The following is a 27,886-nucleotide window of genomic DNA, read 5'->3' on the forward strand; positions in this document are numbered from 1 at the left end:
TCTGGGGCAAGGCTGCTCCATGGAGCACACACCAAGGACCAGACGTTTCCCTTCGGCAGAGCACAGTAAAGGGGAGCTCCATGGGCCATGAGCCCCACTGGGACTGATGGAATCATCCCTTTTGCCAGCAGGTTAATAGCATTGCAATGAAGCGACACCTCACACTGCACAAGCAGCCTCGAAACCACCTCTGTTCTGATGAGGAGGTGTTTAAAGCCAACCTCCACTGCACACATGCACCTTGGCATCTCAAGGCTGATGTCCCCCCTGTCAGCCTGTGCCATCCCCTGACTGTCATCACATCACCACCCAGCAGCACAGGGGGACAGGCACATGCTGACATCCAAACACCATGGGGGGGTCTTGTGCTTTGCTCCTAACTCAGCATTGCCCTAGGAGAGGGGTCTGGCCACTGGTACCCCCAGGAAGGGGATGTCACCCCCATGGCACCTCCGTGGGGGAATGGCTGTCACCCTGTTGGTGCCCTGGCACCTCACCCCCTGTGATGCCCCATCCATCCTCACCCAAACCAGGGCAGGGACTGCACCCAGACCCCTGAGCACCACACACAACCACAGCAGAGGCCGAGGGCTGCCACCAGGGATGCCACGAACCACCCATGGGACACACAGCAAGTGATGCTCTTCAGTGGGTCACTGGGACCTGGATAGGGACTTGCTTGCCAAACTGGACGAGTTTATTGTTGCTTTGCTCATTGGTCTCCCAGGCATTACAGAATCATACACCATCGCACGCAGCCCGAGCCGAGCCACCCACCCAGCTTCGGTACCACCGGGGCAAGTGCTGCCTCCTTGCTTGTGCCCAGACAGTAATTGGTGATCATGTATTAATCTTAGGGAATTAATTAATTTCCTTGCAACATGAGAGGTTAATTAAACGCTGGCTAGTTGCTACCAGTCACTGGAGGAGTTCTGCTCCTGAGTCCTTTCATGGCCTGAATGCACCAAAGGAAGAAAGAAAGGAAGGAAGGAAGAACGAAAGAAGCCCTTTCAAGACCACAGGAAACTGCAAAAGGATGTTTCTTCCAACCCGACATGACAAAATTGAATTCCAAGCTATTTAATGCATGCACGAAACGCCAGAGGGAAACCCAGCCCGAGCACTCCATCCAGCACGACAGGGGAAGGGGGTTCGCAACACGAGCACTCGCTATGGCACCGACTCAGTGCTTCCAACTCCGGACTTCCAGGCGGTGTCACTACCGGATTTAAGGAATCTCACAGACAGCATTTCCATGGGACATACAGCTAAGGTAACACTGCGGCTATGATCAACATTAACGATGGACACCTCGGGAAGCCACGGTCCCGGGTGGCGTTGGGAGCCCCGCTCAGTCTGCAGGGGCACCATGACCCCCCCCGCCGGGGAGGGGGTCCCGGTCCCATTGTGGGTGCAGTGGCCTGGCCGGTGGTGTTAGAGCAGTGACAAACCAGCCCCACGATGGGGATGTCGGGAGCCAGCTGCGACTGTCTTAAACCCGGGTTTTCGGGGGTCACACCGCCACGAGGAGGATGCCATGCAGCCCGGCGGGGTGTCCCTGCCCGCCTCACACCGGCGTGGTTCGTCTGTTGGCCGGGTTGTTGTGCAAAGACTCCTTGAACTCTTTGGGGATGGAGTTGTGGACCTGTAAAAACCCATGGTCCCGCTCCGAGTTGAGCAGCGTCCCCATGGTGACCTTGGAGGGATCCCTGGAGAGGGTGAACATGGAGATGTCGGTGGAGGGGATGGTGCTGAAGCCCTTGCTGACGGGTGACATGTCCCGGGACCGCGGCTCGGTGGAGCGGGAGCTGGACCGCCGGCGGAAGCGGTACCTGTAGGGTGGGAGGCGGGTGAAGGCCGACTTCTTGAGCAGCTCCGAGTGGGACTTGGCGCGGATCTGGCGATGCTTCTCAATGTACATGTGCACGGCGATCACTCCCACCATCTCCGCAATGATGAAGGACAGCGCTCCGAAGTAGAAGGACCAGCCGTAGGAGTAGCTCTTCTTGGAGTCGCTCTGCCCTGGGTCCCCCGCATTGGCCGAGATGTAGACGATGATCCCAATGATGTTGCTGAGACCTTGAGGGGAGGGTGAGAGGGAGAGGAGGTTGGTTGGGTGGCTGGAGAGGGATGGAGGACCCCAGTGGAGCAGGAAGGGTGCTGGGGATGATGGCTGCATCCCTATGGGGCACCAATCCCTCTGCCAGCACACTAGGACCAAAGCCCCTCACTGACCTCTGCTGCCATCCCCATGTACAGATACAGCCACATACATATTCACGTATATTCACATGTATTGAAGGAAAAACAACCATGGGTTTGTTTAGAAAAGGGACATTTCAAGAGCTGGGGCTGTGGCCTGAGAAGAGCCAACTGATGGGGCAAGGAGGGGATCCCTATGGCATGAACCCAGCTTGGGAATGAAGGGAAGAAGGAAAGGTTCCATCTCTTCTCATTCCTGGTGGAGCCCAAGGGCTTTATTTGGGATCGGGGCAGTTTCTGCACTGCCAGCAGCACTGGGGCTGGGGAGCAGCTGATGGATTCCTGGATTTACTTAATGAATCCATTATGTTCTTTCTGTTGTTTTCTCATCTGCATCAGCAGCTCCTGCCAGCCAAAAGAGGGAGAGCAATTTGTCTCTTTGTGGGGAGAGGAAACACACCAAATAGAGCAGTTCCTTGACACAAAGACATTGTCATGCGATAATCAGTGGAAGCGTTGGGGAACAGCGCACTGAGAAATGAGTAATCCATAAGGAACAGCCTCCCAAGGGAGCGGCTTTCCTTGCAGGACTGCAGCATCCTCTGTGCCTGCTGCCAGCACAGTGCCTGCCCTTGTCTGGTCCTACAACTGCTGCTTGGTGGTGACGGAGGGTAGAGCCCCCAGAACCTGCCCAGGGCTGGGTTATGCTATGGGAGCCCCTCCTGGGCTGCAGCACCCACATAGGGACCACTGGGGATGTGGGGGGACCATATAGGGACCCAGTGGATGCTTAAAGTGCCGTGCAGCTTCGTGACCATGTGCCAGCAACCTCTGCTGTGAGGGTTTATCCAAGGGACAGGAACGCTCACAAAGCACAGGGAGGACCCACAGCCCATCCCTGGCTCCCCCAGGTCCTCCTCCCATGCTTCCAGCATGCTGGAATAGCTGCCTGCTCCCGGCCCTGCCACGCAGCTCCTACCTGCAGAGACGAAGAAGATGCCGGCGCTGAGGATGATGTTGTGTTTGCTCTTGTAGAACTCACTGGCTGCCACACAGAGGCCCCCGAAGAACAGCAGCCCCACGCTGAGGATGGGGAAGATGCTGGAGGCTCGCACCGCACCTGTGGGACCGGAGAGGGAAGGGAAGCATCACTGCAGTGCACCAGTTGGGTACTGGTGAGAGGGATGGGCAGCCCCAGTACCTGCTGTGGATCCTCTGCTTGGCCCTGAGCTGCAAACCCAGTGGTTCAGGCCTCCTGGCACAAAACCTTCTTAAACATCGAGTTTCGTTCTTTATCCTCATAGGAAATATGAAGGAGTTCTCTCTCCCGGTGTTGTCACACACTCAGCACAAGCAATTGACCTTCCCATTGCCAAACACACCACCCATGGGTTTTGGCATTGACTTGAGTCTGGAACTGCAGAACCCCCAGGTGTCACCATGCGGGCAAGGACCAGCACCACCAGCCAAGGGTCAGGACCCTGTTCTTGGCTCCCCAAACTGCTTTGAAAGTCAAGAATTTACAAACTAACACACCTAAAAACTCATCAAAACGTCATTTTCTGGTGTAGGGAGAAACATCATCAAAATGAACAAAAACCCAGAGCCCACCAGGTGCAATGCGATGGCTCCATCCCCATGGCATTAACTCCAGCACTGCCTGGACTGTGTGGGACTGAGCCCCACACAAAGAAGGGGCTTTTCTACATGTCTCTCAGAAGTTCAGCTTCCAAAATGACAGTAAAGAGTAATGAATGCAGCAAAACTCTACCTGCTGCACCGAAAATACACCGTGCCTTGGTTTGGGCTCTCATCCCCCTCTTAGGGCCTTTATTAAAAGCACAGAAGTACAGAGGAGCCCCATTAAAGTGCCATTCTGGGGCTTTAAAATAGACTTTTGATGTTAAATGTGGGAGGGGGTGGGAGAACTTCAGTGCTGATCTACTAAAATTGCAAACCAATTCCATTGGGTTCATTCCCCTCTCAGACGGTGAGCAGAGCTCCTGGATCCCTGTGGCTCTGGGGAATGGGGACTCAGAGCAACATCTGGATGGGCAGCAGCTGGGTCAGGCAGGGGCTGCTGATGGGCCCTGCGCTGAGCACAGTGTGATGGGATCGGGGGTCCCTGCACCCTCCTGGCTCCAGCAGCTCAGAGCACCCAGCAATGCCAATGCTTGCAAGGCTGCCTTGTGTTCCTGCTGCTCTGTTTGGTAATTTGGGGGTTCAAATGGGCCTTTTGCCATGCTCACTGTGGTGTCACTCAGTGTGTATCCCTGTTGCTTTGCCTGTCATGGTGTGTGTTATCTGTGCCCAGCCTCTGTCAACCTGCACCTCAGTGCAAAGTGCTCAGGATGGTGCCTCTTCCCTGCAGGGTCAGCTTCAGCCCAGCACCACCTCCCCCATGTAAACCCCTGTGGGTCCTGCAGCCCCCAGGACAGGAGGATGCTGCTCTTCCCATTGGATCACCCAGCTCTGTTCCTGCTCCATCTCCCTGCTCGGCTCCTGCTGGCAGAGCACACATCAGATGCTCCCTGTGCTCTCCCAGTGAGCACCAGTAAATCCAGCCCAGGGAACAACCAGGAACCCTGTGGGGGTGCACCAGGGACCTGCCTTGCTCCCCGGCACCCCTCATACCCCAACAAGCTCAGGCTGTGCCGCTGCTGCTGGGGGCAGCCTCAGGGACAGCCAGCACCAGACCAATGTGCCATTGGTGCTGCCACTGCAGTGTGATGTGGCCACACTTGGGTAACCCAGAGGGTCCCTGCTGCTGTGTGGGGAGCCTGGGGGGCTGTGGTCCTGCAGCATCCTGCAGCAGCAGGGGGACCTGCTGGGTTGGGTGGTGGGGATGGGGGTCCCTATGGAGGGTGTGCAGCCCCATTGCACAGCCCCATTGCGCAGCCCCCTTGTGCAGCCCCATTGAGCAGCCCCATTGCTCAGCCCCATTGTGCAGCCCCATTGCGCCCCAGGGAAGCAGACTCACGGAGCAGGTACTCGGCCGTGTCTTGCTCGTAATCAGCATCCTCAGGGAAGTGGTCGATTTTCTTGCACACGCCTCGGAAGGTGCCTGCGGAGACACAAGCAGAGAACCCTCAAACCCTCTGTGCTGGCAGGAGATGCTGGATGTGCAGCCACAGGCACTGCCAGTGGTCCCCAGGGTGCTCGGGTTTGGGGTGCCTGGGTGCTCCTGCACCCACAATGGGGCTGCACGTTCATACCCCACAATGAGCCCTATTCAACACTCCTGCTGAGCTGGGAGGAGAGACCCAAACTGCCCTGGTCCTCCTGCATCCCCCAGCAGAGCCCCTCCATGCTCCATCAGTGTGGTGAGGGGAGGTGAAGCAGGGCAGGCACTTACCAGCACCCAGGAAAAGCCCCTCAGCTCTGACAGCAAATCAATGAGATGTGAATAACCCTCCCACCCTTCAGGTCTGACCAACACCTTATTCAGCTGCACTGGGGGCTCCTTTGGGATGTCAGGATCATGGAATCACATAAATCCTACTGGGAGACAACAGCACAGGGTCGGGGTGGCTGATCCCAGCACAGCCTGATCCTCCAGCCTGGCTCCTTGGCAGTGCAATGGAGCAGCCTGGGTTCCCTGCTGACCCACAAGGGCAGGAGCCTCAGCACGTTTGCTCCAGGAACATCTGGGCCGCAGCTCAACTTCCGAGATGAGATTATTTTGGAGGCACAGATGAGTCATTTAAATGACTTACAAAGAGTTCCCATCCTGCTCACCCTTCCTGCCGCTTCCCAGTGCTGCTTCCTGCCCGGAACACTGCTGCTGGGCAGAGCCAGAGCCGGCAGAAGGTCACCCTGATGAGCGGTCTGTGCCCTACATCAGCCCCACATCCCCCACAGGAGCCCCATGCATGGCCATGGATGAGCCACCTCCCTTCTCCTGCTCATAGGGCCCCACAGCACAGCTCCGGATTGGGGGCGAGAGCATCCCCACTGTGGTGGGCACCGGCAGCACTGACTGCAAGGCCTGGGGATGGAGGCAGATGCTCTGGCATCTGCTGGCCTCCCACTGAGTGTTTTTGGGGGAGAAAAGGCTCTTTTTCCATGTGTTTTTTGTTTCCCCCTCCCTGCTTCTGAAGCAAACCAAACACATTTCATCTTTAAGCACCCGCCTGTTTGCCTTGGCTTTCTGCTCACTGCGCTTTCGGGCTCAGCTCTCTCCTGGGCCAAAGCCATGCGATTGTGCCACGGGAGGGGAAAGCCAAGGGAAAGCCAAGGACGAGGCACACTCCCATGGACTGAGTTCCATGCTGCAAAACATGGATTTGGGGTGTGAATGGGGCAGAATGGCTGTGTCAGGGCAGGGGAGAGCTCTGGGCTTCAGATGGGTTCATGGCACTGGCTGCGAATGGGCTCTTGCCTCTTCTGCTCCTGCATCCTGGGCAGGCAGGGAGAAATTAAAGGCATTAAAAACTAATGAAGGAAGTCCTGGCTCTGCCCAGCTGTGCTCATGGATCTGTTGTGATGGATGCAGCCATCACCTCCTGCGGATGCTGTGAGCCTGCTCCTCACCACAGCCTGCCAAGGCCCAATGTACTGCACTGGGAAGGGCTCAGAGCTTGGCTCATGCCATGGGCAGGGATGGGAACACAGCTCCTCAGGGTCCAGGGTGTCTGTGGGATTCATGGACCTGCCTTCTCCAGAGCAAGCAGCCAAAGGTAACACAAGAGCAGGCGCGATGCTGTCCTCAGTGCTATAAATGGGGAAACTGAGGCACAGAGTGAGACCTCTGCAGTGCAAAGGGGCAGGTGGAGGAACCCCTGCAGTGCTTAAACAGAGGAAGGGCAGCCCCTCACCTGAGCACACAGTCAGGTCATGCTGGGTCTGTCCCTTCTCCTATGGGAGCAGACAGGACCAGGGGACAGGCTCAGTGTCCCACATGGCAGCACGCTGCTGCTCTGCACCCCGGGGGAGCTGAGCATCGTGACAGGCATCAATTACAGCCTGGAGATGAAGCTCTGGAGGTGGGAAGCTGTCATCCAAGAGGGAGACACGGCATCGAGGGAGAGCCGCCTGCTCCCGTTGCTTTGGGAACTGTGGGTGAAGGGGAGGCTGAAACCCAGCACCACGAATGGGGCTGGGGGGGCAGCGGGCACAGCACAGCCCATCCTCCTCATCCTCATCATCCTCCTCTTCTCCCTGGTACCTGCCAACAGGGCTCTGCCCCACACACCCCACAGCTGCATCCCACATCTGTCCCTTTGCTCTCCAGCCATTGGGCACAGAGTGGGGCTGTGCTGACCCCCAGCACCCCAACACACCCCAGCATCCCAAAGCACAACCACTGCAGTGGGACAGATCCACCCTCTCCCACTTGGAATGTGTGCAGAGCTGCTGTCAGCGTGCAGGATGTGGCATCACATCCTTCTGCAGCAGCCTCATGGGTCGTGGGACCATCATTCCTTATCTGATCAGTGAGGGGATGCTCGCACTTGGTGCCATGTGGGAATGGAGTCCACAGCCTGTGTGAGCCCATCAGCACAGCGTGCAAGTGAGGATACTGATCATGGGCTGGAGCTCTGAAGCTCTCAGAGCTGCCTGAGCTGCTGAGCCCACACTGAAACCCACCTCTGGGCTGTGGGGACTGACCCACATCCCCTCTGCCCTGAGCAGCAGCAGACCAAGGACCCCACATCCTCACTTCTGTCATACACAGCATCCAAGAGAAACCTGATGTGAGGCAAAGGACAAGCCTTGGAGCAGGAGACCCCTGTGAGTGCAGTGTTCCAATGCAAACACCCCCTGCTCCATCAGTGCAGGCACACTGCTCATCCCTGCCTCCCTTCTGCAGCCAGGGCCGCACAGAGCCATGCTGCATCCACACTGTCTCATCAGCATCTGCAACCGCTCCCCTTCGTTCAGCCCTGCTGGTCGCAGCCAAACACTTCCTTTGCAATAGGAATGGGATGGGAGAAAATAAACATCAAAATCATGGAATGGTTTGGGATGAAGGGACCTTAAAGCTCCTCCAGCTCCAACCCCTGCCATGGGCAGGGACCCCTTCCACTGGAGCAGCTGCTCCAAGCCCTGTGTCCAACCTGGCCTTATGAAGAAGATGAAATCAAATGCTTTCTCAGTGTTGCTGCTGCCCTGCTCGGTCCCCAAAGGCAAAGGGACCCCCAGCCCATGCAGGGCAGCCCCATGCAGGGAGGGGACGGGCTCTGGGGGCAGCCCCACTGCCTGCCCAGCTCCGCAGCATCTATTTCATGCTCTGACATTTGTTTTGGATCCTTTACTCCCTCTGTTCATTAACTGATGCTCGTCGCCATGGCAACCGCTGAGTCACCTGACACACAACTTCCTAGCCTCCAAACAAATACCACAACAAGGCTTACACCACAGAAAGCATCCCCTGACCCCAAAATGCTCCCTGAGGATGGGGCCCTGCCATTTACCCCTCAAGGCACAACCTCAGCCTCCAGACACCAGCAGCAGTGGTTGCAGCTCTGCCTTTCCTACTCTGGCCTCACAGCTGGGCCCTGGTAGAGCAGCTGTAAAACAAACATCACAGCCATAAAGGAGCTGGGTTTGTCCCCATCATCTCTGCAGCCTCCTTCCTCTGCCCATGCTTTCTTAGCAAGGACTCAAGGCAGAGGCAGTGCCGGATCTTCTGCTCCCCCACCAGAACCAAGGCTGTGCTGTGAGCTCCAGCACAAGATGCACTTGGCTCAGCCTCTGCCGATGCCAGGGTGGCTCCATGCCCCTTTGCCATCACCATGAGCTCTTGGCCTGGGCACAGCACCTGGAGCAGTTTATGCTGTACAGACACCTTTGCCAGGGCTCGGGCTCCTCTCCCTGCACAGCAGGAAAGGGAGAGCTCTGGCACATCCCATCCTGCTCGGAGTGATGCCCATGGCTGCGTGCATCAGTCACGGCACCGTGGGTTCGATTCATCTGCGGGCCCAGTGCAGGCAGAGGCTGCGGCTCTTCACCCCTATCATTGGTCCCCAATGGATGTGGGTAATCATCCCTCTCTATCAGTGAGTCCTGATCAGCCAGCTTGGCTGTTCCCTGCGCTTCCCTGCCTGAGCAGCTCTGCTCACAGCGCTCCAGAGCTGGGAAGCAGGAATGTGACAGGAGCCTCATTCCATCGGCACTGCCTCCCCTCGCCCACTCCAGCACAGGACAGCTTCTTCCTTCACTGTTTCCATCCTAAGGAACCAGACCTGCCCGTCCCCTCCTCCAGAACACATGCAGCACATCCAGCATGCAAGGCACTCAATAAGGTGCTGCCCTGGTGCTCTCCCATAGCCAGTGCCACTGCCAGCACCGGGAGCAGGGGCACTGATGCCAGCAGGGACAAGAATGTCCTTCAAACACCCACTGTGCTGCCCAGGCTGGATTAAAACCTCCTGAGCTGAGCAGCTCCTGACCATCCCACAGCTGCAGGTGCAGCTCCAGCACCTTCCCCATGGATCAACCAAGCTTGTCCTTTGCAGTGTCTATAAGCCAGAGCAGCATCCATCCCTGCCCTGCACCAGCATCCCTGCACCAGCATCCATCCCTGCCCTGCACCAGCATCTATCCGCGCCCTGCACCAGCATCCATCCCTGCCCTGCACCAGCATCCATCCCTGCCCTAGCATCCATCCCTGCCCTGCACCAGCCTCTATGAGCATCAGCTCGAGCTCTCGAATGAATGGAGCCACTTTAACCCAGGCTCTGCAGGGAAGCCCTCTCCACTTGGCAAACCTTCCAGGGCATTTCCTGCCTGTAAGCACCTGCATGGCAATGGGATCATCAGCTGCACGGTGCCTGCAGGGCGTCCCTGCCTGATGGCTCCGGGCTCACTGCAGCCTTTAGCTAACATCAGATTGAATTTGGATGAGCTGAACTCATATCACAAAAGCAGTGAATGCAGGATGTGTTAAGGCATGCCTTGCCTTGCCATCCCTTCCCCTCCCGCAGGGCTGCTTTCATCCCCTGCTCTGCAGGATTCTTCGATCCCTCTCATCCCACTGGATCAGAGCATCCCCACGCTGTGCATTAAATAACGTGACTAACGCTGGTTCCTGCTCCTGGACCAGGGCTGCCTTCCACAAGGATTTGTCGCTGCTGCTTTGGCTCATTCATATGTCCACTTCCAAACTCTCTGTGCTGCATTTAGGGCAGGATGCAGAGGCAATTAACTGATCTGATCTCAGGTCTTTTGCTTCTCAAAGCCCTTTACCCCGGGGAGGGGGGTGAGGGAAGCGCATGCCTCATGATGGTGAAAATATGGCTAAGGACATCAATCCTAACCCCAGAGCCAGAACACTAAAGAGCCCCAGTTATGGCTTTACAATCTCATTACTCCTCATCCAGTTTTCCAGGGACTGTTCTGGTTGTTACTGCTCAGTGAGCAAACAGGCTTGGGCTGGGAAAGAGGAGCTAAATCCTTCCAAAGCAAGAACCCAATTCCTCAGCCAGAAGTCCTGGGGCAAGGTCACGTTTCAGCCCTCAGCAGTCCACACTGCCCAATAAATTCAAGTGATTTATATCCCAAGCTGTGGTTTACAGTAATGGCCTTCCTAAGGAGACCCTGTCATGGCAAATCTGTTTGGAGGCAGTGCTGGGGCCCTCTCAAAATGAATGGTGTTTGGAGCCCCAGAGGTCCAGGCTTTGCTGGCAAGCACTGGGGACAAGCCTGCGGCACATCCTCAAGAGATGCTCAGGCTCTGCACTCCCTTGAGTAACAAGAGCAAGATACCTAAATATCTCCAAGGAATTAAAACTTCAGGGCTCTTCTTTTTTTACCTCCCACCCACCTCCCAGATGCTTGGAGAGATGGAAAGAAATTCATCTTTATTCCTTCCCTTCCCCAGCTTCATGCTCTGCAAGAGATCCTGAGGCTCTTTGCATAAAGTCCCTGGTGTGAGATTGTGAAGCTGCAGGGTTGCGGGTCCACATTAGACCCATCCATCACCCAGAGACCAGATGCCACTGTGCAGGGCTTAGCTCATCCCAGAGCAACCCAGCTGGAAGAGCTGCTCAAGCCAAGGATGCTGCCCAGTGTGGAAGCCTTGGGAAAGGCTCTGCTTTCCTCCCAAGGCCAGGAAAACCTTTGGGAGCCAGGCAAGCAACCCGTCCTCTCCATCAAACCAGTTTCATGCTCTTCAGACCACAAGCTATCACCACATGCATCTGCCTGCTTCAAACTTCACTGGAGAGCAGCTCAATTAAGGCAACTCATTAGAAGCACCCCCTGCTCTGTGTTACTCTCTATAACTAATAGCTCTCCTGTTGGGATGGATGCTGGGATCCTGCCAGGAGGATGAATCCCCCTCCTAGGGCTGGGTTCTCCCCAGCACATCCCCATCGCTCCAGCAGCCCCACACCAGCTTCCCACTGGGGTCCTGGTGCAATGTGGCTCCATCTCCACTTCACACCCTCTCCCCCTCCCTGCGGTGGCTGGTTGTGTCTGAGCAGTCTCCTACACAGCTCTGCCTTTCCTGAAGGACTTTTCCCTGTGGCAGGAAAAAAGGAAACCAGTGGAAAAACCCCAAGTAAATGTAAGGATCACAACAGGGAGGAGGTGGCAGAGGTGGGATCCGGGGCAAGGCCAGCGTGAACACACACAGAGCAGTGCAAGAACTGACCCCCCCATGCACCCCAGCAGTGGGGGGAGCAGCACCAGCTCCACACCGGGCATCCCCACACAGCATGGGCACAGCGCTGGCACCGGGATGGACCGGGAGCTGCTGCCAGTTTTCAGCAGTGAGATGCTGGTGCTCAGCGTGTGTCACAGACTTGACTCTTCAGCACTGCTGAAAGGGGAAAAAGAAGGGAAGAAAAGCTCCGTTTTTGACAGTGACTCATCATCTCCCGTTCTGGAACCTGTGGGGTTGGTGCAACCTACACAAGGCACTTCAGAAAAGCAAAACAATTCTGAATAATAGAGGAGGAAGGAGAAAAGTTTGGAAGTGATGGGTAATTTCCAGCGTTCTGCTCAAAGGGTTTAGCTTTGCTTTTCTCATTATAAAAGTAATCGGGTAATGCACTGGAGCTGCCTCCCGGGGTCTCCCCCTGGGTTTCCTCCCTCCCTCCCTCCATCCTTCCACTTCCTTGGAGCTCATGGCAGGGAAATGATGCCAGGAAGATGCTGGGCTCTCCCAGGAAGGAGGGCACATGGGCTGTGGCAAGCACAGTGCCCAGGGTGGCCAGCACATTGCCAACACCAAGAGCCTGGGATGGGGCTGGGCAGGAGCACAGTGTGCCAAAGGAAACCATTCATGGTTTAACAGGGAATAAACATCGATTGTGATTTCAGAAGGTAATTGACATTCCCGTGACAGTGAAATGAGCGCCGGAGCAGCCAGAAGCAGCGTAAATAAGCCATGTGGTAGAGATTAATGAGCTTCCCTGATTGAGTTTATCCCTTTAAATTAATACAATTCTAGCAATTAAAAAAAATAATGATCTTTATCATTAGCTTGTTCGCCTGCCTGGAGATGCTGATGGAAGGAGATGGGGCAGGAGCATCCCCATGCCTGGGGTATGGTCACAGATGGGCAGGATCCCCCTCTCCTTCCTTTGATGAACACTGAGCTCCTGGGAAGGGGCTGCCTTCCAGCCTCCTCTCTGGCCTCAGTAACAGGGGCAGCCAGGTCAGCCCCAGGAGAATCCCGGATCACAAAGGGTTTTGCTGTCAGGACACAGGGAAGTGGGTCTGTCCCATAGCATGGAGCTCTGTGCCTGTTAGGGAAGGAGAGCTGATGCTCCCTGAGCCATGGCTGCCTGCTGGGCACCCATCCTACAGCAGCCAGGGACTGTTTGAGAGTAAAGACTCTTATTGCTTTTGATGCCTTCAGCAATTTGCCCTTCACGATCATTTCTGCCTCTGTTATAACAGCTCCTCATCTAATTTGTCGAAATTCAGGCCCTTTTCTGCTTCTCTTTGTGGACACAACTTCCATACATCAAATGATGGCTTTTCCCTCCTGTGCTCTTTCACTGTAATGGGCTTTTTGGTCTTCTTCACTGCTGGTGTCTCCCCAGCCTGGCTCCATCACATTTGCAGCCATCGTTCCTCATCAGCCCACTCCAATCACTAAATAACAGCACGGACGTGGGATGCAGGACTGAAGTTGTGTCCCTTGCCAGAGCATGGACCAGCTCCTCCAAAAAGCATCATTCACAGTGTCTGCAGCTCCCGTTTCTGCACTGCATCTCCGGGTGCTGCCTCTGCAGCCTGTGGGATAACTGAAGCTTCCTGTTGACAGGATCCATCTTCAGCCTCCGCAGCCTCTCCAGCACAAGGGCTGTATCAGTGAGCCTCACACACAGCTGTGCTGATCCCAAACCCACCTCTGGAGCCAGAGGTCACTGCTCCAGCAGTCACAGCATCAGTCAGCATCAAACCAGCACAAAGAGGATGCAGAAAGCAGGGAACATCCAGCACAACATGAAGATGGTAAGGACAAACCTCACGAAGCAAACCCAAGGCAGCCTTTCAGTGCCTGCTCATCCGAGCTGGCATAAGTCATGGAAGGATCTGAACTCATTTATTGGAGTCCATTCGACTCACATTGAGACACAGGCAGAACACTGAAGATTGGTGACAAAACCACCCAGAAGGGACCAGACGGGAAAAACCAGGATCAAGATTGTAGTAACCTGGGATCCTCTGGTTAAACAAACACTGCTAATTCAGACAATGATAGCACATAGGTATAGGATGCTCTGGTGCTGCTCCAGAGCCATGCCAGGACCAGATCACCCCGGGGCTGCATAACCGTCTATTTATCATAAGCAGGAGCAAAAGGCAGATTACGCCAGGAAGCCGGAGGTTTAACTTTGCCAGTATTAAAACATCCTCGGAATTGCTAAAACCCTATAAATGACAATTTCATCGCTCTGAAGCACCCAGCGCAGGGAATGCTATTTTAGACTCTGTGTTGACAGCTGAAGGGGAATGGATCACAGAATGAAGAACTAGTTGCTGCTCAAGTCCAAGCAATCATGACTTGATTATGCTTCTTATGGGCAAACAGAGGCAGGTCCCAGGCACCAGTATATATTCTGGATGCTCTGAGAAGTCGACTCACAGAGCAGAAAACAATTATAAGGCAAATCAGTTTGGAGAATGGCTTTAAGCATAAAGGCATGACTGTGAATAGAGAATGATTTAAGTGTTTCACCCCAAAACTCACAGCCACAACAGGAGTTTGCATCTGTTGAAAGACTGCCTGGCTAATATGTAAACAGCTATAAAACACAAACATGGCCAGCAAAAGGAAGAAAGGAGATATTCATAACTCTGAATATAAATCAGCAGCTCGGAATTGCAGAGCACTGAGAGGACACAAACAAACAGTAGAAACCCATCACAACATCTTTCTGTGCTGCATGAGGGTGAACAGACACAGGAGCAACACCCGTTACCCAGCGCAAACGGCACAAGCCTTAGTCACAGGACCGAGCAATGTTAAATAACTGTTATTACAACCGTGCATTTCATATTCAGCACATTTCCATCCCAGAGCTTAAAGAGATGCACTGGAGGAGCCAACGGAGCAACTAACAGCGATGTCTAAAACCTCACCAGGCTGCTGCTGAGGAGGATGAGGATGGTGATGGTCTGTGGCAGGGCAGCAGTGGTGGGGCTGCTGCTGTCCCCAGCTCCAGCATGCTCTGACCCCACTGCTCAGGCTGGTGTCTGTTGGCACAAGAGCAAGGGGATAGGCCATGGACAGCATGAATAAGGTTGTGGTCACCAGGTTTGCTTTGGTGCAACCATCAGCAGGCTGTGTGAGGGCTGATGAGGGCATGTTGGTGATGGTGAGCACAGAGCCAGGGCTGGGCAGCCTGCAGCAAGCAGGGGATGATCAGCTTGTCGGCCAAAGGAGCTAACCTGGTGTTTGATGCACAGCAGCCTGGAATAACACCTTCAAAGTTGTGTTCCCTACTTCCAGGTGAAGCAGATGCTCCAGTGTGTAACCAATACCACTGACTGTACTCCCAGGAAGATGCTTATAGAAGCAGGGAGGGTTCCAAGAGGCTCCAGAGGTGCCATGAGGAGCCAGGCTGGGCAGCGAGCCCCTTTACATAGCCTGAGCCCAGCACCCTGAACCTCACCAAGGCAAATCCATTCCTAAAGGAGCCCCATGGCACAGAACATCAGGGCTAAAAACACATGGAGGGGCCCAGGAAATGCTGTCAGTGCTCCAGCGAGATGAGCCCATTGCCAAAAGGCAATTCTGCATTAAAAAGGTCACTCCTGAAAGAGGCTCTTTACGTAACAAATGGGTTTGTTTGGCCACAGTGAATCACAACAGAGCAGAGAACAGCACCTCCCGACATGCCATGAGCAGGGCGAGTGCTTCATGGTCACAGCCCAGCAATAGTTCCTAGAGCTGCAGAGTCAGTCTTGAAAGCAGGTTCAGGCTGGGAGGAGGCTCCTTGAAAAGAGAGGTATTAACTGTGTTCTTCCTCTCTCATAGCACTGATTTGGAGGTATTTGAACTTCAGATACGTGACTGCCACTCAAGCACCTGCCTTTTTATATATGTATATTTCTGTCACATCTCCCAACGATATAAATATTTGAAGTTTTCAGCTGATGCACTGAACGGGACTCGATCCATCAAAGCCAATTTATTCCAGGGAATTCAGTGGGCATCGTGCTGTGTGTTTGCTGCTGCGGGAGGAGGATGCTGGCAACCTGCAGCCACCGGCTCCCCATTGCCAGCCCAGGGGTCGGGGTCCGGCGCTATCCCAAGGACCGGAGCACATCCAGCATGGATGGATTTAGCTCGTTGCTGCCGGGAGGCAGAGCCGCCTCCTCACCATCTGCGGGAGGGGAAGAGAGCCCTGGGAAGCTGCTTCCAATGCCCCAGATGGGGAAAAGGGATATTGGAGAGTAGCACCGTAGTTTCACTGCTGGCTTTTTTGGGAGAGCAAGAAGGGACGGTGCTATAGACTGAGCATTAGGAGAGGACTGGGCTGGTGATGGAGTGAGCAATGCAAACCTGCCTGAGAAATAACAGATGCCTCCCTGTGCCCTGGAAGGGTTTCCAGAAGTTATCACAGCATCCCAGCCTGGTTTGGGTTGAAGGGACCTTAAAGCTCCTCCAGCTCCAACCCCTGCCACAGGCAGGGACCCCTTCCACTGGAGCAGCTGCTCCAAGCCCCTGTGTCCAACCTGGCCTTGAGCACTGCCAGGGATGGGGCAGCCACAGCTTCTCTGGGCACCTGTGCCAGCGCCTCAGCACCCTCACAGGGAACAGCTTCTGCCTCAGAGCTCAGCTCAGTCTCCCCTCTCTTGGGCTGGTTCAAGCCATTCCCCTTGGCCTGTCCCTACATCCCTTGTCCCAAGCCCCTCTCCAGGTTCCTGCAGCCCCTTTAGGCACTGGAGCTGCTCTCAGGTCTCCCCTTCAGGAGCCTTCTCTTGTCCAGGCTGCCCCAGCCCAGCTCTCTCAGCCTGGCTCCAGGGCAGGGATGCTCCATCATCTCATGGCCTCCACAGCAATTTCCACCCTGCAGCCCTCGCTCTGCCCCAGTGCCTTTGGGAGGGCTTTGCCATTGGAAACCCCATGCAGGCAGTGCACTCCCTGCCTGGGGCAGCAGCAAGGGCAGATACAGGATGAGAGTGCATCCTGTCCATCATCCATCACCTCGGGATTTCACAGCACCAGGAGACCATATGCATTACAACCAGTTTCCTTGGGCTCTTAAACACCATCCTGCCCACAGCAGCACATGGGACTCCTTTAGCTAATGCTCTCCTTTTGCCTGCCTGTGCCACAGCCCCAGCACTGCAGGCTCAGCTCCAGCCACCCTTAGGCAGAAAACAAGCCCACATTGCCAGCTACAAACCTGCTTCACTTTCAGATGGATCAGACCTGTGCAAACTGCCCCTGAGCCTCTCATGCCATTACCTTGGCCATAACCCAGCCTCACCTTTGCCCAGCTCCCAAATCTGACTGAAAGCACAGAACACTTTGATGCATTAACTCCAGAAGCATAAAGGACCATGAGATGGATGGGCAGCACATGCCAAGGCTTTCCATCATCTTCCACATTAAACCACACAGAAGAGCCCATCCTGCTGCTGTTGAAGCCTGGTGATGCTTTGCCAACAGCTTTGAGGACAGCAGAGCACAGTGAGCTGTGGGTTTGTGCCTGCCAGAGGCATTTGTGTCCCCCAAGCACACAGAAACCACAGTGGCTTCCTCTGCACTGCCCCAGCTCTCCCATTACCTACCTGGGGCTTCCCCTGTGGGTTTGCTCACACATTTCCAGCTCAGGGTCCTGCTCAGAGTCCATCATTTCACCCTCAGCACTGCTCAACCCTCCCTGCCCATCCCCACAGCCCTTTAATGGCTCTGGCCCAGCTGCAGCCCAGCAGCTCCACCTTCATTAATGCTCATGGCACACACCTGGAGGATGCTCCAGCATCTCCTTTAGGCTGAAGGAGATGATGGAAAGTGCCCTGAGGGCTGTGCTGTGGGGATGGGGCAGCCTGGGACCAGCCTGTGTATACTGGGTTCCTGTATTCACTTGGTTATAGTATTTGCTACCATATCACTTCCCCCCTCTATTCATTATCCACCGTCAATGTGCAGCCCCGGCCTCATCCACCTCTCCTGCTGCAAGCAGGAGCAGTTCCCCCTTCGCAGGCTCCGCGGCTGCTGCTGGGGCCGGTGATGCTGTCCCCGGTGTGCAGATGGGTGGTGGGGGCTGCAGATCACAAGCGTCTGCTCATGTTGGGTGCTCAGCTGGAGCCGTGCGGAGCAGGAATTCACAGCCCTGGAAATAGGCTCTGCGCGGGAGGTGATGGTGCAGAGGCCCCAAGCGCTGCCAGCACCGCGCTCAGCACCATGAAACCTGGGGCCGGAGGAGCAGAGCTCCCGAGAGCCCATGGGGTGTTCAGTGCTGCTTCTGTCCCCCCTCATCCTCCAGGGGGATGTGTCCACATTGACAGCACACATCACTGCTGACCAAGGGACTGAACCTGTGTATCTGTAAACCCTCTGCTTAAGACATGGGCTGCTCCAGTGCTGTGGGTGCACAGCTCAGGGTGGAGGAGATGTCACGTCCATCACTTCAGCCCCCAGCGAGCTGGGACAGGCAGGAAAGCTGCATGGAACACTTCCATAGGGAATAGGTTGTGGCTGTGGGGATGCTTCTGTCCCAAAGGAGCCAGCTGGTGATGCTGCCTGGGAGTGGGGACCAGCAGCTCCCATGCTTCCCACAGCAGCGCTGGAAAGAGGGTTGGGGCAATATGCAGAGTACATATGATTTTAATCTATTCTTATGATTTAATGCTATTTAAGATGCACACACGGCTTCCCCCTGGCCTCACTGCCATCCCCATGCTCTTGCTGGGGCACACTTTGACTGCTCGGTGACAAGCAGACAGCCTGGTTCCCTCTTCTCACCCAGGCTCAGAGGTCTCACACCTCAGGCTGCAGCTCTCCTACGTCCTGCAAAAGGCCGAATCACTCCTATCCTCCTCCAGCATTCCACATTGGAGGAAAGGCCAAAGGCTGATGTCACCCTCAGCTAAGCATGCAGAGGCACAAGAGACTCTCCAGGCACAGAGGGAAGGAGCCTCGGGGCTGCGAGAGACTTCCAAATGGCAGCAAAAGCCAATGTGAGGTCTTGGGCTGTCTCCCAAAGTGACAGTGACCTTTCCCAGCTGCTAAAGCAGCCCTGGGCTCGGCTCAGCCCTGGGGGAAGGCAGCCGGTGACTGTCACAGCCCCTTGCAATCGCTCACGCAATGGGTGTGATGCAACTGATGATGCTGATGCATCAAAGCACTCTGACAGCTGGAAAACAACTGGAAGTTGGTCTTTAACATCCAGCCAAGCACCAGCCAGCCTGTCTGAAGAGGTTCTGCTCTCTCTGCCCATCCTCTCCAGGATCCCTGGGGCAGGTGTGCAGGACATGGGCACCTCAATGAAGGTGCCGCAGCATAAGCCAATACTGATTTTAATGAGCTAAACTCAGGAACACATTAAAGGGTAGCTGCTGTTGGTAGCCTCTCTGGGGTCTGCTTTTCCCTCCCCTTGTGACTCCAGAGAGTAAAGGTATAATTAGAGGGCAATTACCAAACCATCAGTGACATTGGAAATGTGAGCATTCAAGACGCACAAACACAAATGTCACCCTCAAACAACGACTTTTGTCATTGCTCATCACTGCCCGAGTCCCACAGGGTGTATTATTGCCAATGCCAACACCCCACGGGCTCCCAGCACCCAGAAAGGCTGGGGGGGGTGGTTGGTGTCATACATCCCCCCTACTCCCTATGCCCACCCTGGGGCTCCTCTCCCAGCTCCTGCCCCAGCCTGATCCTCCTGCTCCCATACAAACCACCTGGCATAAAGCAAGTGCACAAAGTGCCCACCGAGGATGGTGGGATGGCAGCAAGGGGATGGCAGCGAGGGGATGGCAGCGAGGGGATGACTTCTCCCATGCTGTCTTTCTGCTGTCCCCTGCCTGCCCTGGCATTTCCTTGTGGATCTGTTTGTATAACAGAACACACCTCCAAAGAGAATGGGAATGGTGGAGCCATCCTCTGCAGCCTGACAGCAGCAGGTTTGTCCATGGATTGTGGTGTCAGGAGATAAGGAGCAGGCAGTATGTGAGGAAACCCTCACGCAGCATCACCCATCCAGCAGCCACACGCATTCCTCCTGCCTCTCCCCTCCATGGCTGTGAACAATCCTGGTATTTTCAAGCCTGTCAAATGCACTCACCCAGAGTGTAAATGATTTCTGCAAGGTGAGAGGGGCAGAGCCATGGACCTCTTGGAAGGGAGGTGAAGCCGCTCTCTCCACACCGAGCACTAACCCAGAATGCAAACACCTGCCTCAAGGAGTCTGTTTCCAAGTGCCATTAGATGCTGTAGCAGAGCTGCAGCGGAGCAGGGCAGCCCAGGCCCTGCCTGGTTCCTCCAGCATCACAGGCACATGGAGAAAACCCATTCTAAACACAGCCCTGTTCACTCCCTGCAGGTGCCTCAGGGTGACTCGGAGTGGGCACCTTTCCCCTCAATGTCTTTGACTATCTCAGCCCCAGCACCTACAGCACTGATGTGCATCAATGACCATGCATAGGTTGTATCTGCATCCCAGCAGTGCAGGGCCGTGAGTCAGCCAGAGGCTTAACCCCTGCCACATGTGGCCCTTGGGCAGCAGCTGAGAGACCCCCCTGGCCTTAAGGGTTAGCACACTTATAACCTTTTCAGGGCAATTATGGAGAAGGAGGTTAATGTCTGTTTATGAAGTGCTCATTGTGTCCATTAAAAACCCCATGGTGAACTCCATGTGCCAAGTAGCCACCGAGAGCAAGTTTAATGCTGCGGCTGCCTCACCCCATCTCATCCAGGGCAGCATGGGCTGCTGAAGGCACCATAGGGCTCCAGACCCGGCTGTTACCTGGACCGCAGTGCCAAAGAGCACAGTGAGGTCCAACGGGATGTGCTGGTGGGCAGGGTATGGGCTATACCCTATGAGCAGTGATAACAGTGCTGTGTGCCTGCATGGGCTGTATCAGAACCCGCACGGCCTCACACAAAACTCATGCAGAGGGAAGTGATTTACCAAGGGCCACGTAACTCAGCAGCGGAGCCAAGCATCAGTCCCTGCTCCCTGGCTGCTCCCAGTGAACGTCATCCGCTGGCACCTCCCCGGGGACGGGAGGATCCGGGATCGATCCATGGGCATCCTCCCCCAGCGCACGGCTGCGGTCCCAGTGCCAGCCCCAGCACCGGGGTTCGTTAGCCAACACTAATTACCCACAGCCGTAATGGAGGTAGTGACCTTGCATGGGAAAAGAACCCACTGGAGCCTCATTCAGATGCAGACTTCCACCTCTATTAACCACTAACAGCTCTTGAGATGACAGGCTCTGCACCACGCCTATGCAGCAATAAAATGCCTGTTTCTGAGCTGTTCACAGCACACATTTTACTCATCACGTGCTGCTCGCAGGCAGTGTGGGAACCAGCTCTCCACCCCACTCCAGAAGATGGGAATTGTGTCCACATTAACACTGCAGCATCCCGGCAGGGTGAGTTCTGCACCCTCTGTTTGAAGTGACGGCTTCTCAAAGCACACGGCTCCTCCCCGGACACATTCCCAACAGCAACACGTTCCAAAGGCACAGTGCCGGCTGGCAGCATCCCGGGACCCCTCTCTGTCCAGAAGGGTTGTTGTGGCTCTTAACGTCTGGCCACATGCCACAAGAACATGGGTCTGGAGCAGAGCGAGGGTCCAGCCAGCCCCATTGCCAGCTGCGTTACAGGACAGGAGCTGATGCTTATTCAGTACATCCTCCACCAAGGGGAGACTGAGCTGAGCTCTGAGGCAGAAGCTGTTCCCTGTGAGGGTGCTGAGGCTCTGGCACAGGGTGCCCAGAGAAGCTGTGGCTGCCCCATCCCTGGCAGTGCTCAAGGCCAGGTTGGACACAGGGGCTTGGAGCAGCTGCTCCAGTGGAAGGGGTCCCTGCCATTGGAACTGAATGAGCTTTAAGGTCCCTTCCAACCCAAACCATTCCGTTCTATGATCCTATTCTATCTCAGATGCCTCCATTGTCTCCTTTCCATCACATGAGTTAACACAATGCCTGTTAGCTCTTACATGAAGAGCAAATAACCCCTCCCCATTCATCTGCCCAAACCTTCCATGCTGTCATAGACCCATCCTGTCTCCCAATTCACCACCTCCAGCCCATGCCAGCAGTCCCCATCCGTGCCACCCATCTCAGCATGGCATCATCCCTGTGAGCCGTGATGGAGCTGGCGAGCATTCCCGGGACAGAGCTGTGCTGCCAGCCAGGGAGAGCAGGATGGATGCATATGGAGAGCCTGGCACAGCACCGCAGAGACCCCGCACAGCGCCTGGACCACGAGCACCGCGCTGAAGTGTTGGACTGCACATCGGGCTGTTGATGAGAATCTATTCCAGACGCCAACCAGACAGAGGAACAGGATGAGCAGCTCCTTAAATACCCACCTATAATGAGTGGTGAGCAGAAGTGCTCGATCATGGGTGATTGCAATCTCAGGGACATTTGCTTGGCGCGTTTAAAAATTAAAGATAATAACTTTCTAACAGAAACAATATTGCTGTCACCTTGGGAAATGCTCTGCTTGGAAGGACTGAGAGGAGCTGGAAGCGGGGGAAGAGCTGGTGGCGATCCAGGGGCAGCTGCTTCCAGCCCAGTTTAACGCCTTCGCTGCGAACCAGCTCAGCAGAGCCAAAAGCAGCCATGGATAGAACCAGCGAGGGGGAAATGGAAAGGGAGAAGCAGGAGTGGTACCCGGGAGCAAGGGGTACCCTGAGCATCCTTCAGGCCTGCTGAAAGGGAACTGAAGATGTAATTAAAAAGTTAAAACCAGGGCTCTTGGCGTTGGAAGTAGCAGTCAAGACATGTACACGGCTGATAAGAGAAGCTGCTGGGATCAGCTGAAATAAACCTGCCACCAAAAGGTGTAAGCAAAGCAAGGAGGAATTCTCCAGCCAGCTGTAGTTCCAGCTTCACTGTCAATGTAAACCACCACCAGATCATGACAGTGCAACTGTCAGTCGTGCAGCAGAAGTGACACACAATTATTTATTCATCAGCTACTCCTGTTCTGTACTTGGAGACAAATAGGCTCCTGTGTTCCTGCAGGAGCTGGTGGGGATGCTGAGCAGCAACATGAAGTGCAAACATGAAGCTGGTCAGGCTGGAGAACTTTGTCCCAAGAGCACATAGAGAACAGGCTGAGAAGGTGTCTGAAGGCCTAAAATGGAGTTTAATAAACCTTGGCACTCTGTTGGGTTTCCAGAGGACGGGATGAGTTGGTTTAATACCATGAGTGGTGGCGCTGGGCAGAGGTAGGACCAGCATCACCCATGGGTGAGCACTGGAAGGACCCCAATGAGGAGATGAGAATCAAACATCCATGTGGAAAACAGATTCATCAAACTCCTCACATTTTTCCTGATATGGTTACAAATCCGGTTGATAAAGGAAATCAGTAACATAATATGTTTAGAGTTCCACAGGGTATTTGATTTAGCTCTCCTGAAGAAGGAAAAAGACTGGGATTATGCAGAATCAACAGTGCTTTATTAAAGGGACTGGGAGGCAGATTGCAGGGATTGTACCTTGTCATCCAATGGGATATTTCTACACAAATCGCCTGCTACCAGGGTATGGCACTATGGCATGTCTTTATCAAGGGATTCATATGGAACTATGGCATGTCTTTATCAAGGGTATTAAAGAAAACATGAAATAATTGCTGGTAAAACAGACAAATGGCACAGAAAAGACTGACTGCAATACCGGGGAGTGATGGAGGTGGGTTGGTACCATGGACTCATTCAGTGATGGCCCTTTTATGCAGCCAAGTCCAACACTAGGAGAGCAAGTTGCAGTGGGGGGGTAGGAGATGATACCCTGGCATTGGGCAGCACAGAAGGGGCTGGAGGTCGTGGTGGACCCCATGTGTGGGAGCTTCCTGTGGGATGCTGTAGCTAAGGGGCTGGGGTACAACCAGACCAACAGCATGAAGAAAGAAGGAAAACCAGCTTTTGTGGCTATGGGAGACTTAAATACCAGACATTATTTCATAGAATCACAGAACCATGGAATGGTTTGGGTTGAAGGGACCTTAGAGCTCCTCCAGCTCCAACCCCTGCCATGGACAGGGACCCCTTCCACTGGAGCAGCTGCTCCAAGCCCCTGTGTCCAACCTGGCTTTGAGCACTGCCAGGGATGAATAAATCCCTTAAAATATGGGATTTCAAGCAGCCCTGTGCAGATCTTCCTGCTACCTCTGCCTGTTTCAGATCCACATGATGCCACGGAGCCAGTCCCAGCGGGTACCATGCAGCTGGGAGGACAAGGAGGCTCCCTGCCTTTTACCATGCTGGATTTAATTAAACTTGATGAAAACAGTTGTTTTCCTTTCCTAGAAACAGCACAAGCCAAAGCAGCTATTTCCCAACCCTGAAGTACCACGCGCTTCCCTACCTTTCCTATTAACAAGGAAGTCACAGGGGACAAGGACTGACAACAAACAGCCACAGGGGACAGACACACCAGCAAACATTGGCCATGCTCGAGCAGAAGCACCAGGTGCCATACACTATTCACACACCATACAGGTGACAGTCAGAACTGACACGCTGCAGTTTGGAGCAGGGAACACCCACAAGGCTGTAGGTCCCACATCACCCTGATCCCTGCTCTCCGGTGCCGGTCTCCCCATCGCTCTGCGGTGGCTTCATTCAGGATTTATCTGCTCTGTGCTCCGGTGCTCACGTGCTCTGTGCCATTGGCTCCGTGTGTGTGACTGACACGGGCTGAACGGACGGAGCGTGCAGCAGCCCCACGTCCATCACCTCAGTACCCATCCATGCACCCCACCAGGCCAGCGGATGGGGCTCGCTCTTGGTGCCTCCATCCTCACACACATTAAACCCCTGTTAGCAGCAGGAAGCTCAAGGCCAAGGCTCATCCCGAGGGGCAGAGAGCACAGCTCATTGCTCAGAGCATCCTCTGCACCGCAGGAGAACTCGCCCTTCCCACTGACTGTGCACAGGGTGATCAAGTGCTACCTTTGTCCATCAAGGCAGATGCAGAGCATACAGAAAGCAGGGCCTGACAGCAGGAAGCAGGCAGGACCTCCTGCATGGGACAGGGTGCAGGGGCTCAGCACAGAGAGCAGCCCCAAGCGCAGAGAACACTGACTCTCAGCTTGGAGGACCTCAGCCCCCCAGCAGCACCAGCACAGAGCACACATGAGCTCTGCACAGCTCGGATGTGGAAGTTTTCCCTTCCCAGCATTGCGTCAGTTAACAGCCTGGAGACACCAACACCAGTGCCTTCCCCCAGCTAAATTCCAGAGGGTGATGAGCATCCTCTCCGTGTCCCTGCAGCCCCACAGCAGCTCCATGTGCTCACCCCAAGCACTGATGGGACTGAGCCTGCCTGGTGCTGCATGGTCCCGCAGCTCCATCACCCATCGCTCCTCCGCAGCCCTGTCACCCACCCACAGCCCTGTTGCTCACCCCCAGCTCCATCACCCACCCGCACACACAGGGAATGACGGAGCCTGTGCCCAGAGTCAGGCCTCAGGTGTGCCATGGGTATGGCCAAGCAGCACCGGCACAGCACTGGGCAGAGCCACCCTGCTCCCACAGTGCCAGTCCAGGGTCTGGGAATGATGAGCCCCATGCTCAGAGTGATGGGCTGTGATTCAGTGCTGAGCTCTGCGATGGCACTGCTGTGCCCACAAGAGTGGGGCCTCCCCAGCTCCTGCCCGAGCAGTCATTTATCACAGGAGGGAAACATAAAGCATTCGCTATGGAAAAGAAATGCAGCTAGCAGCCCCAAGGATTTTGGGAATCACTCATTGCTTCCAGTGATCCCATCTCTCAGCCCTGACTGCTGCTCCTCGGCTCCCTCAGCCCAACAGGGCTGACAGATTACCTCAAATCATTTATTATGGCATTAGAGCATGATCCAAACCCCCCTTGAACCGGTAGGAAAGCTCTGACTGACTTCAGGGGGCTCAGGAGCACCAGGACCAGACCGGCTGTTTCTGCATCCCTGGCTGTGACTCACCGAGAACTTTCCAATGTGGAGGAAGCAGCTCCGTGCCGCGGCTCGCTGCCCCCACCGTCGGAGGCATCGCTCCGGGGCCCGCAGGGCAGCAGGGACGGTCCCCCCCGTGCCCAGGACACCAACTGCTGCTGCTGGTTATAGAAGTTATGGCCCAGTGCGATCCCACCAGCCTGGGTTTGCTGCGCAGGCACCACCAGGACCCGGCTCCAGCCAAGCTCGTGCTCAAGCACAGCCTGTTGTTGCTCACATCATCCTAACCAGCAGCTCTGGGGCCAGATTGCCCCCAAAGCATGGGCTGGAGTGAAGCAATGGGGTGCAGTGGGGAGGTGGGTGCCTGGCTGTGGGGTGCAGTCCCCTAGGGACACGTTGCAGTGGGGCAGCAGCAGCAGCAGCAGCGCGTCCTGCCCCGCTCTGCTGTGGGGAGGGGAAGGGCCGGCTCCGGCTGGGGGCTCGGCTGTGAAGATTGGGGTGCTGCGGGCTCCCCCCAACGGGGACGTGGCCCTTGCGGAGCCCCGGGAGGGGGGAGCTGAGGGGCTCTGCCCCCCGAGAGCTTCGCTTTTAAACAGCGCCAGGGGCCGGGAGGGACCCGCGGTCCCCAGCCTGAGGCTCCCACCACAGCGCCGGTGCTCACGGGCAGCGCCGGTCCCCGAGCACGGGGGGACCCCGCTTCCAGAGCCCCCCTCGGCGGTGCCACGGCCGAGCACCCCCGTGTTCCCCCCTCCAGGGTCCGGCTTTGGGGCTGGGGGTCCCGGGACCCCCCGGAAGTCCTTGTGGGCAGGGCCGGGGCTGGGTTTGGGGCTGTTTGGTACCTTCCAGGCAGCACGTCCTCCAGAGCCCCGAGTGGGTCATCACCTCCTCGTTCTTGCGGCTCGTGTCGTTGTCGCTCGTGGACTTAGTCCTGCACACGCCGCGCGAGTAGAGCCAGTAGTCGGTGCCCACGGCGATGGTCATGAGGCTGAAGGCTGCGAAGGCTCCCACCGTGGTGATGAGCATCTGGACGCCTCTGTCACACATCCTCATGCTGCTTCATCCTACGGCGGCGGCTCGCAGGGGAAGGGCCGGCGCCGCCGCCCGCCGCCGCTCTCCGCGCTCGGCGCCTCATGCCCCCGCGGAGGCGCAGCGCGGGGCCGCCGAGCCCCGGGGCTCCGGGGCATGGCCCAGCGGCGGCGGGGGGCGCGGAGGGCTCCGCTGTGCGCCCGCGGAGGGAGCGCGGAGCCTCTCCCGGCGCCTCCCCCCGCGCCGCCCGGACAAGGCAGCGGCGGGGGGCGGCGGGGGCAGCGCAGGGCGGGCCGCGGGGGGGGGCAGCGCCGACGGGAAACCGGCACCGCCCGCGGATGGGGCCGGGCCGGGAGGGGCGGGGGGAGACGGAACCGGGAGCGGCACCGGGGACCGTAGAGGGGTGATGGGGGCGTCACTGCCCCGGGACCCCCACACCGGGGGTGATGGGGGCGTCACTGCCCCAGGACCGGGACCCCCACACCGGGGTGGTGGGAGAGTCACTGCCCCGGGACCCCCACACCGGGGTGATGGGACCGGGACCGGACGGGAGATCCCACCCGGGATGCTGGGAGCGGGGCTGGGCAGAGACCCTACCCCGGGGGGTGAGACCGGCATTGTCCAGGGGACCGGGACCCCCACCCCCGGGTGCCGGTCGGAGCCCGCCCCTGCTCCCCCCGCACGGAGCATCTCGGCTCGCAGACCCCCCCACCGGCACTGGAGCTGCTGCTGCCCCGGTACCGGGCGCTGAGCCCCGGCTGGCAGCAGTGCCACAGCCCCGTGCACTGCAGACAGGGGAGGTCAGCCCGAGGGGCCTCCCCGGCCCAGCGCCGGGTCAGAGCAGGACCGGGGCACCGGGGAGGGCACATCACATCCCGGCTTCGTTTGCCGTGGTTAACCCCCTCACCAGTCAAACCCACCACCAGTTAAACCCCTCACTCTCTCCAGTGCCTCTCTGCTGCCTCCTCCTCTATCTCAAACATTTCTGCAGCCGCTCGGCTGAGCTTATGACTCATGCGACCTTTCAAATAAGCCCTATAATATACTCACCTCTTAAATTAATAGTCTTTTAAGGGCTACGGGTGAGACAGGAAAGCTGTGATTTACCTGGTAGCGT

The 27,886-nt window shown here is 56.2% G+C and overlaps 1 protein-coding gene across 1 annotated transcript; it reads right to left on the reverse strand.

The window, feature by feature from the left end:
• Window positions 1–675: 675 nt before the first annotated feature.
• CACNG3 (calcium voltage-gated channel auxiliary subunit gamma 3) lies at window positions 676–26,839 on the reverse strand. Its single transcript, XM_034065430.1, has 4 exons — window positions 26,583–26,839; window positions 5,183–5,266; window positions 3,182–3,322; window positions 676–2,079 (listed from the first exon to the last, which is right to left on the reverse strand). The coding sequence occupies exons 1-4, from the start codon at window positions 26,791–26,793 to the stop codon at window positions 1,568–1,570; spliced, it is 948 nt and encodes a 315-aa protein (XP_033921321.1). The 5' UTR covers window positions 26,794–26,839; the 3' UTR covers window positions 676–1,567.
• Window positions 26,840–27,886: the final 1,047 nt, after the last annotated feature.

The sequence above is a fragment of the Melopsittacus undulatus genome, chromosome 8 (assembly GCF_012275295.1).
Source record: "Melopsittacus undulatus isolate bMelUnd1 chromosome 8, bMelUnd1.mat.Z, whole genome shotgun sequence".
Lineage (NCBI taxonomy): Eukaryota > Metazoa > Chordata > Aves > Psittaciformes > Psittaculidae > Melopsittacus > Melopsittacus undulatus.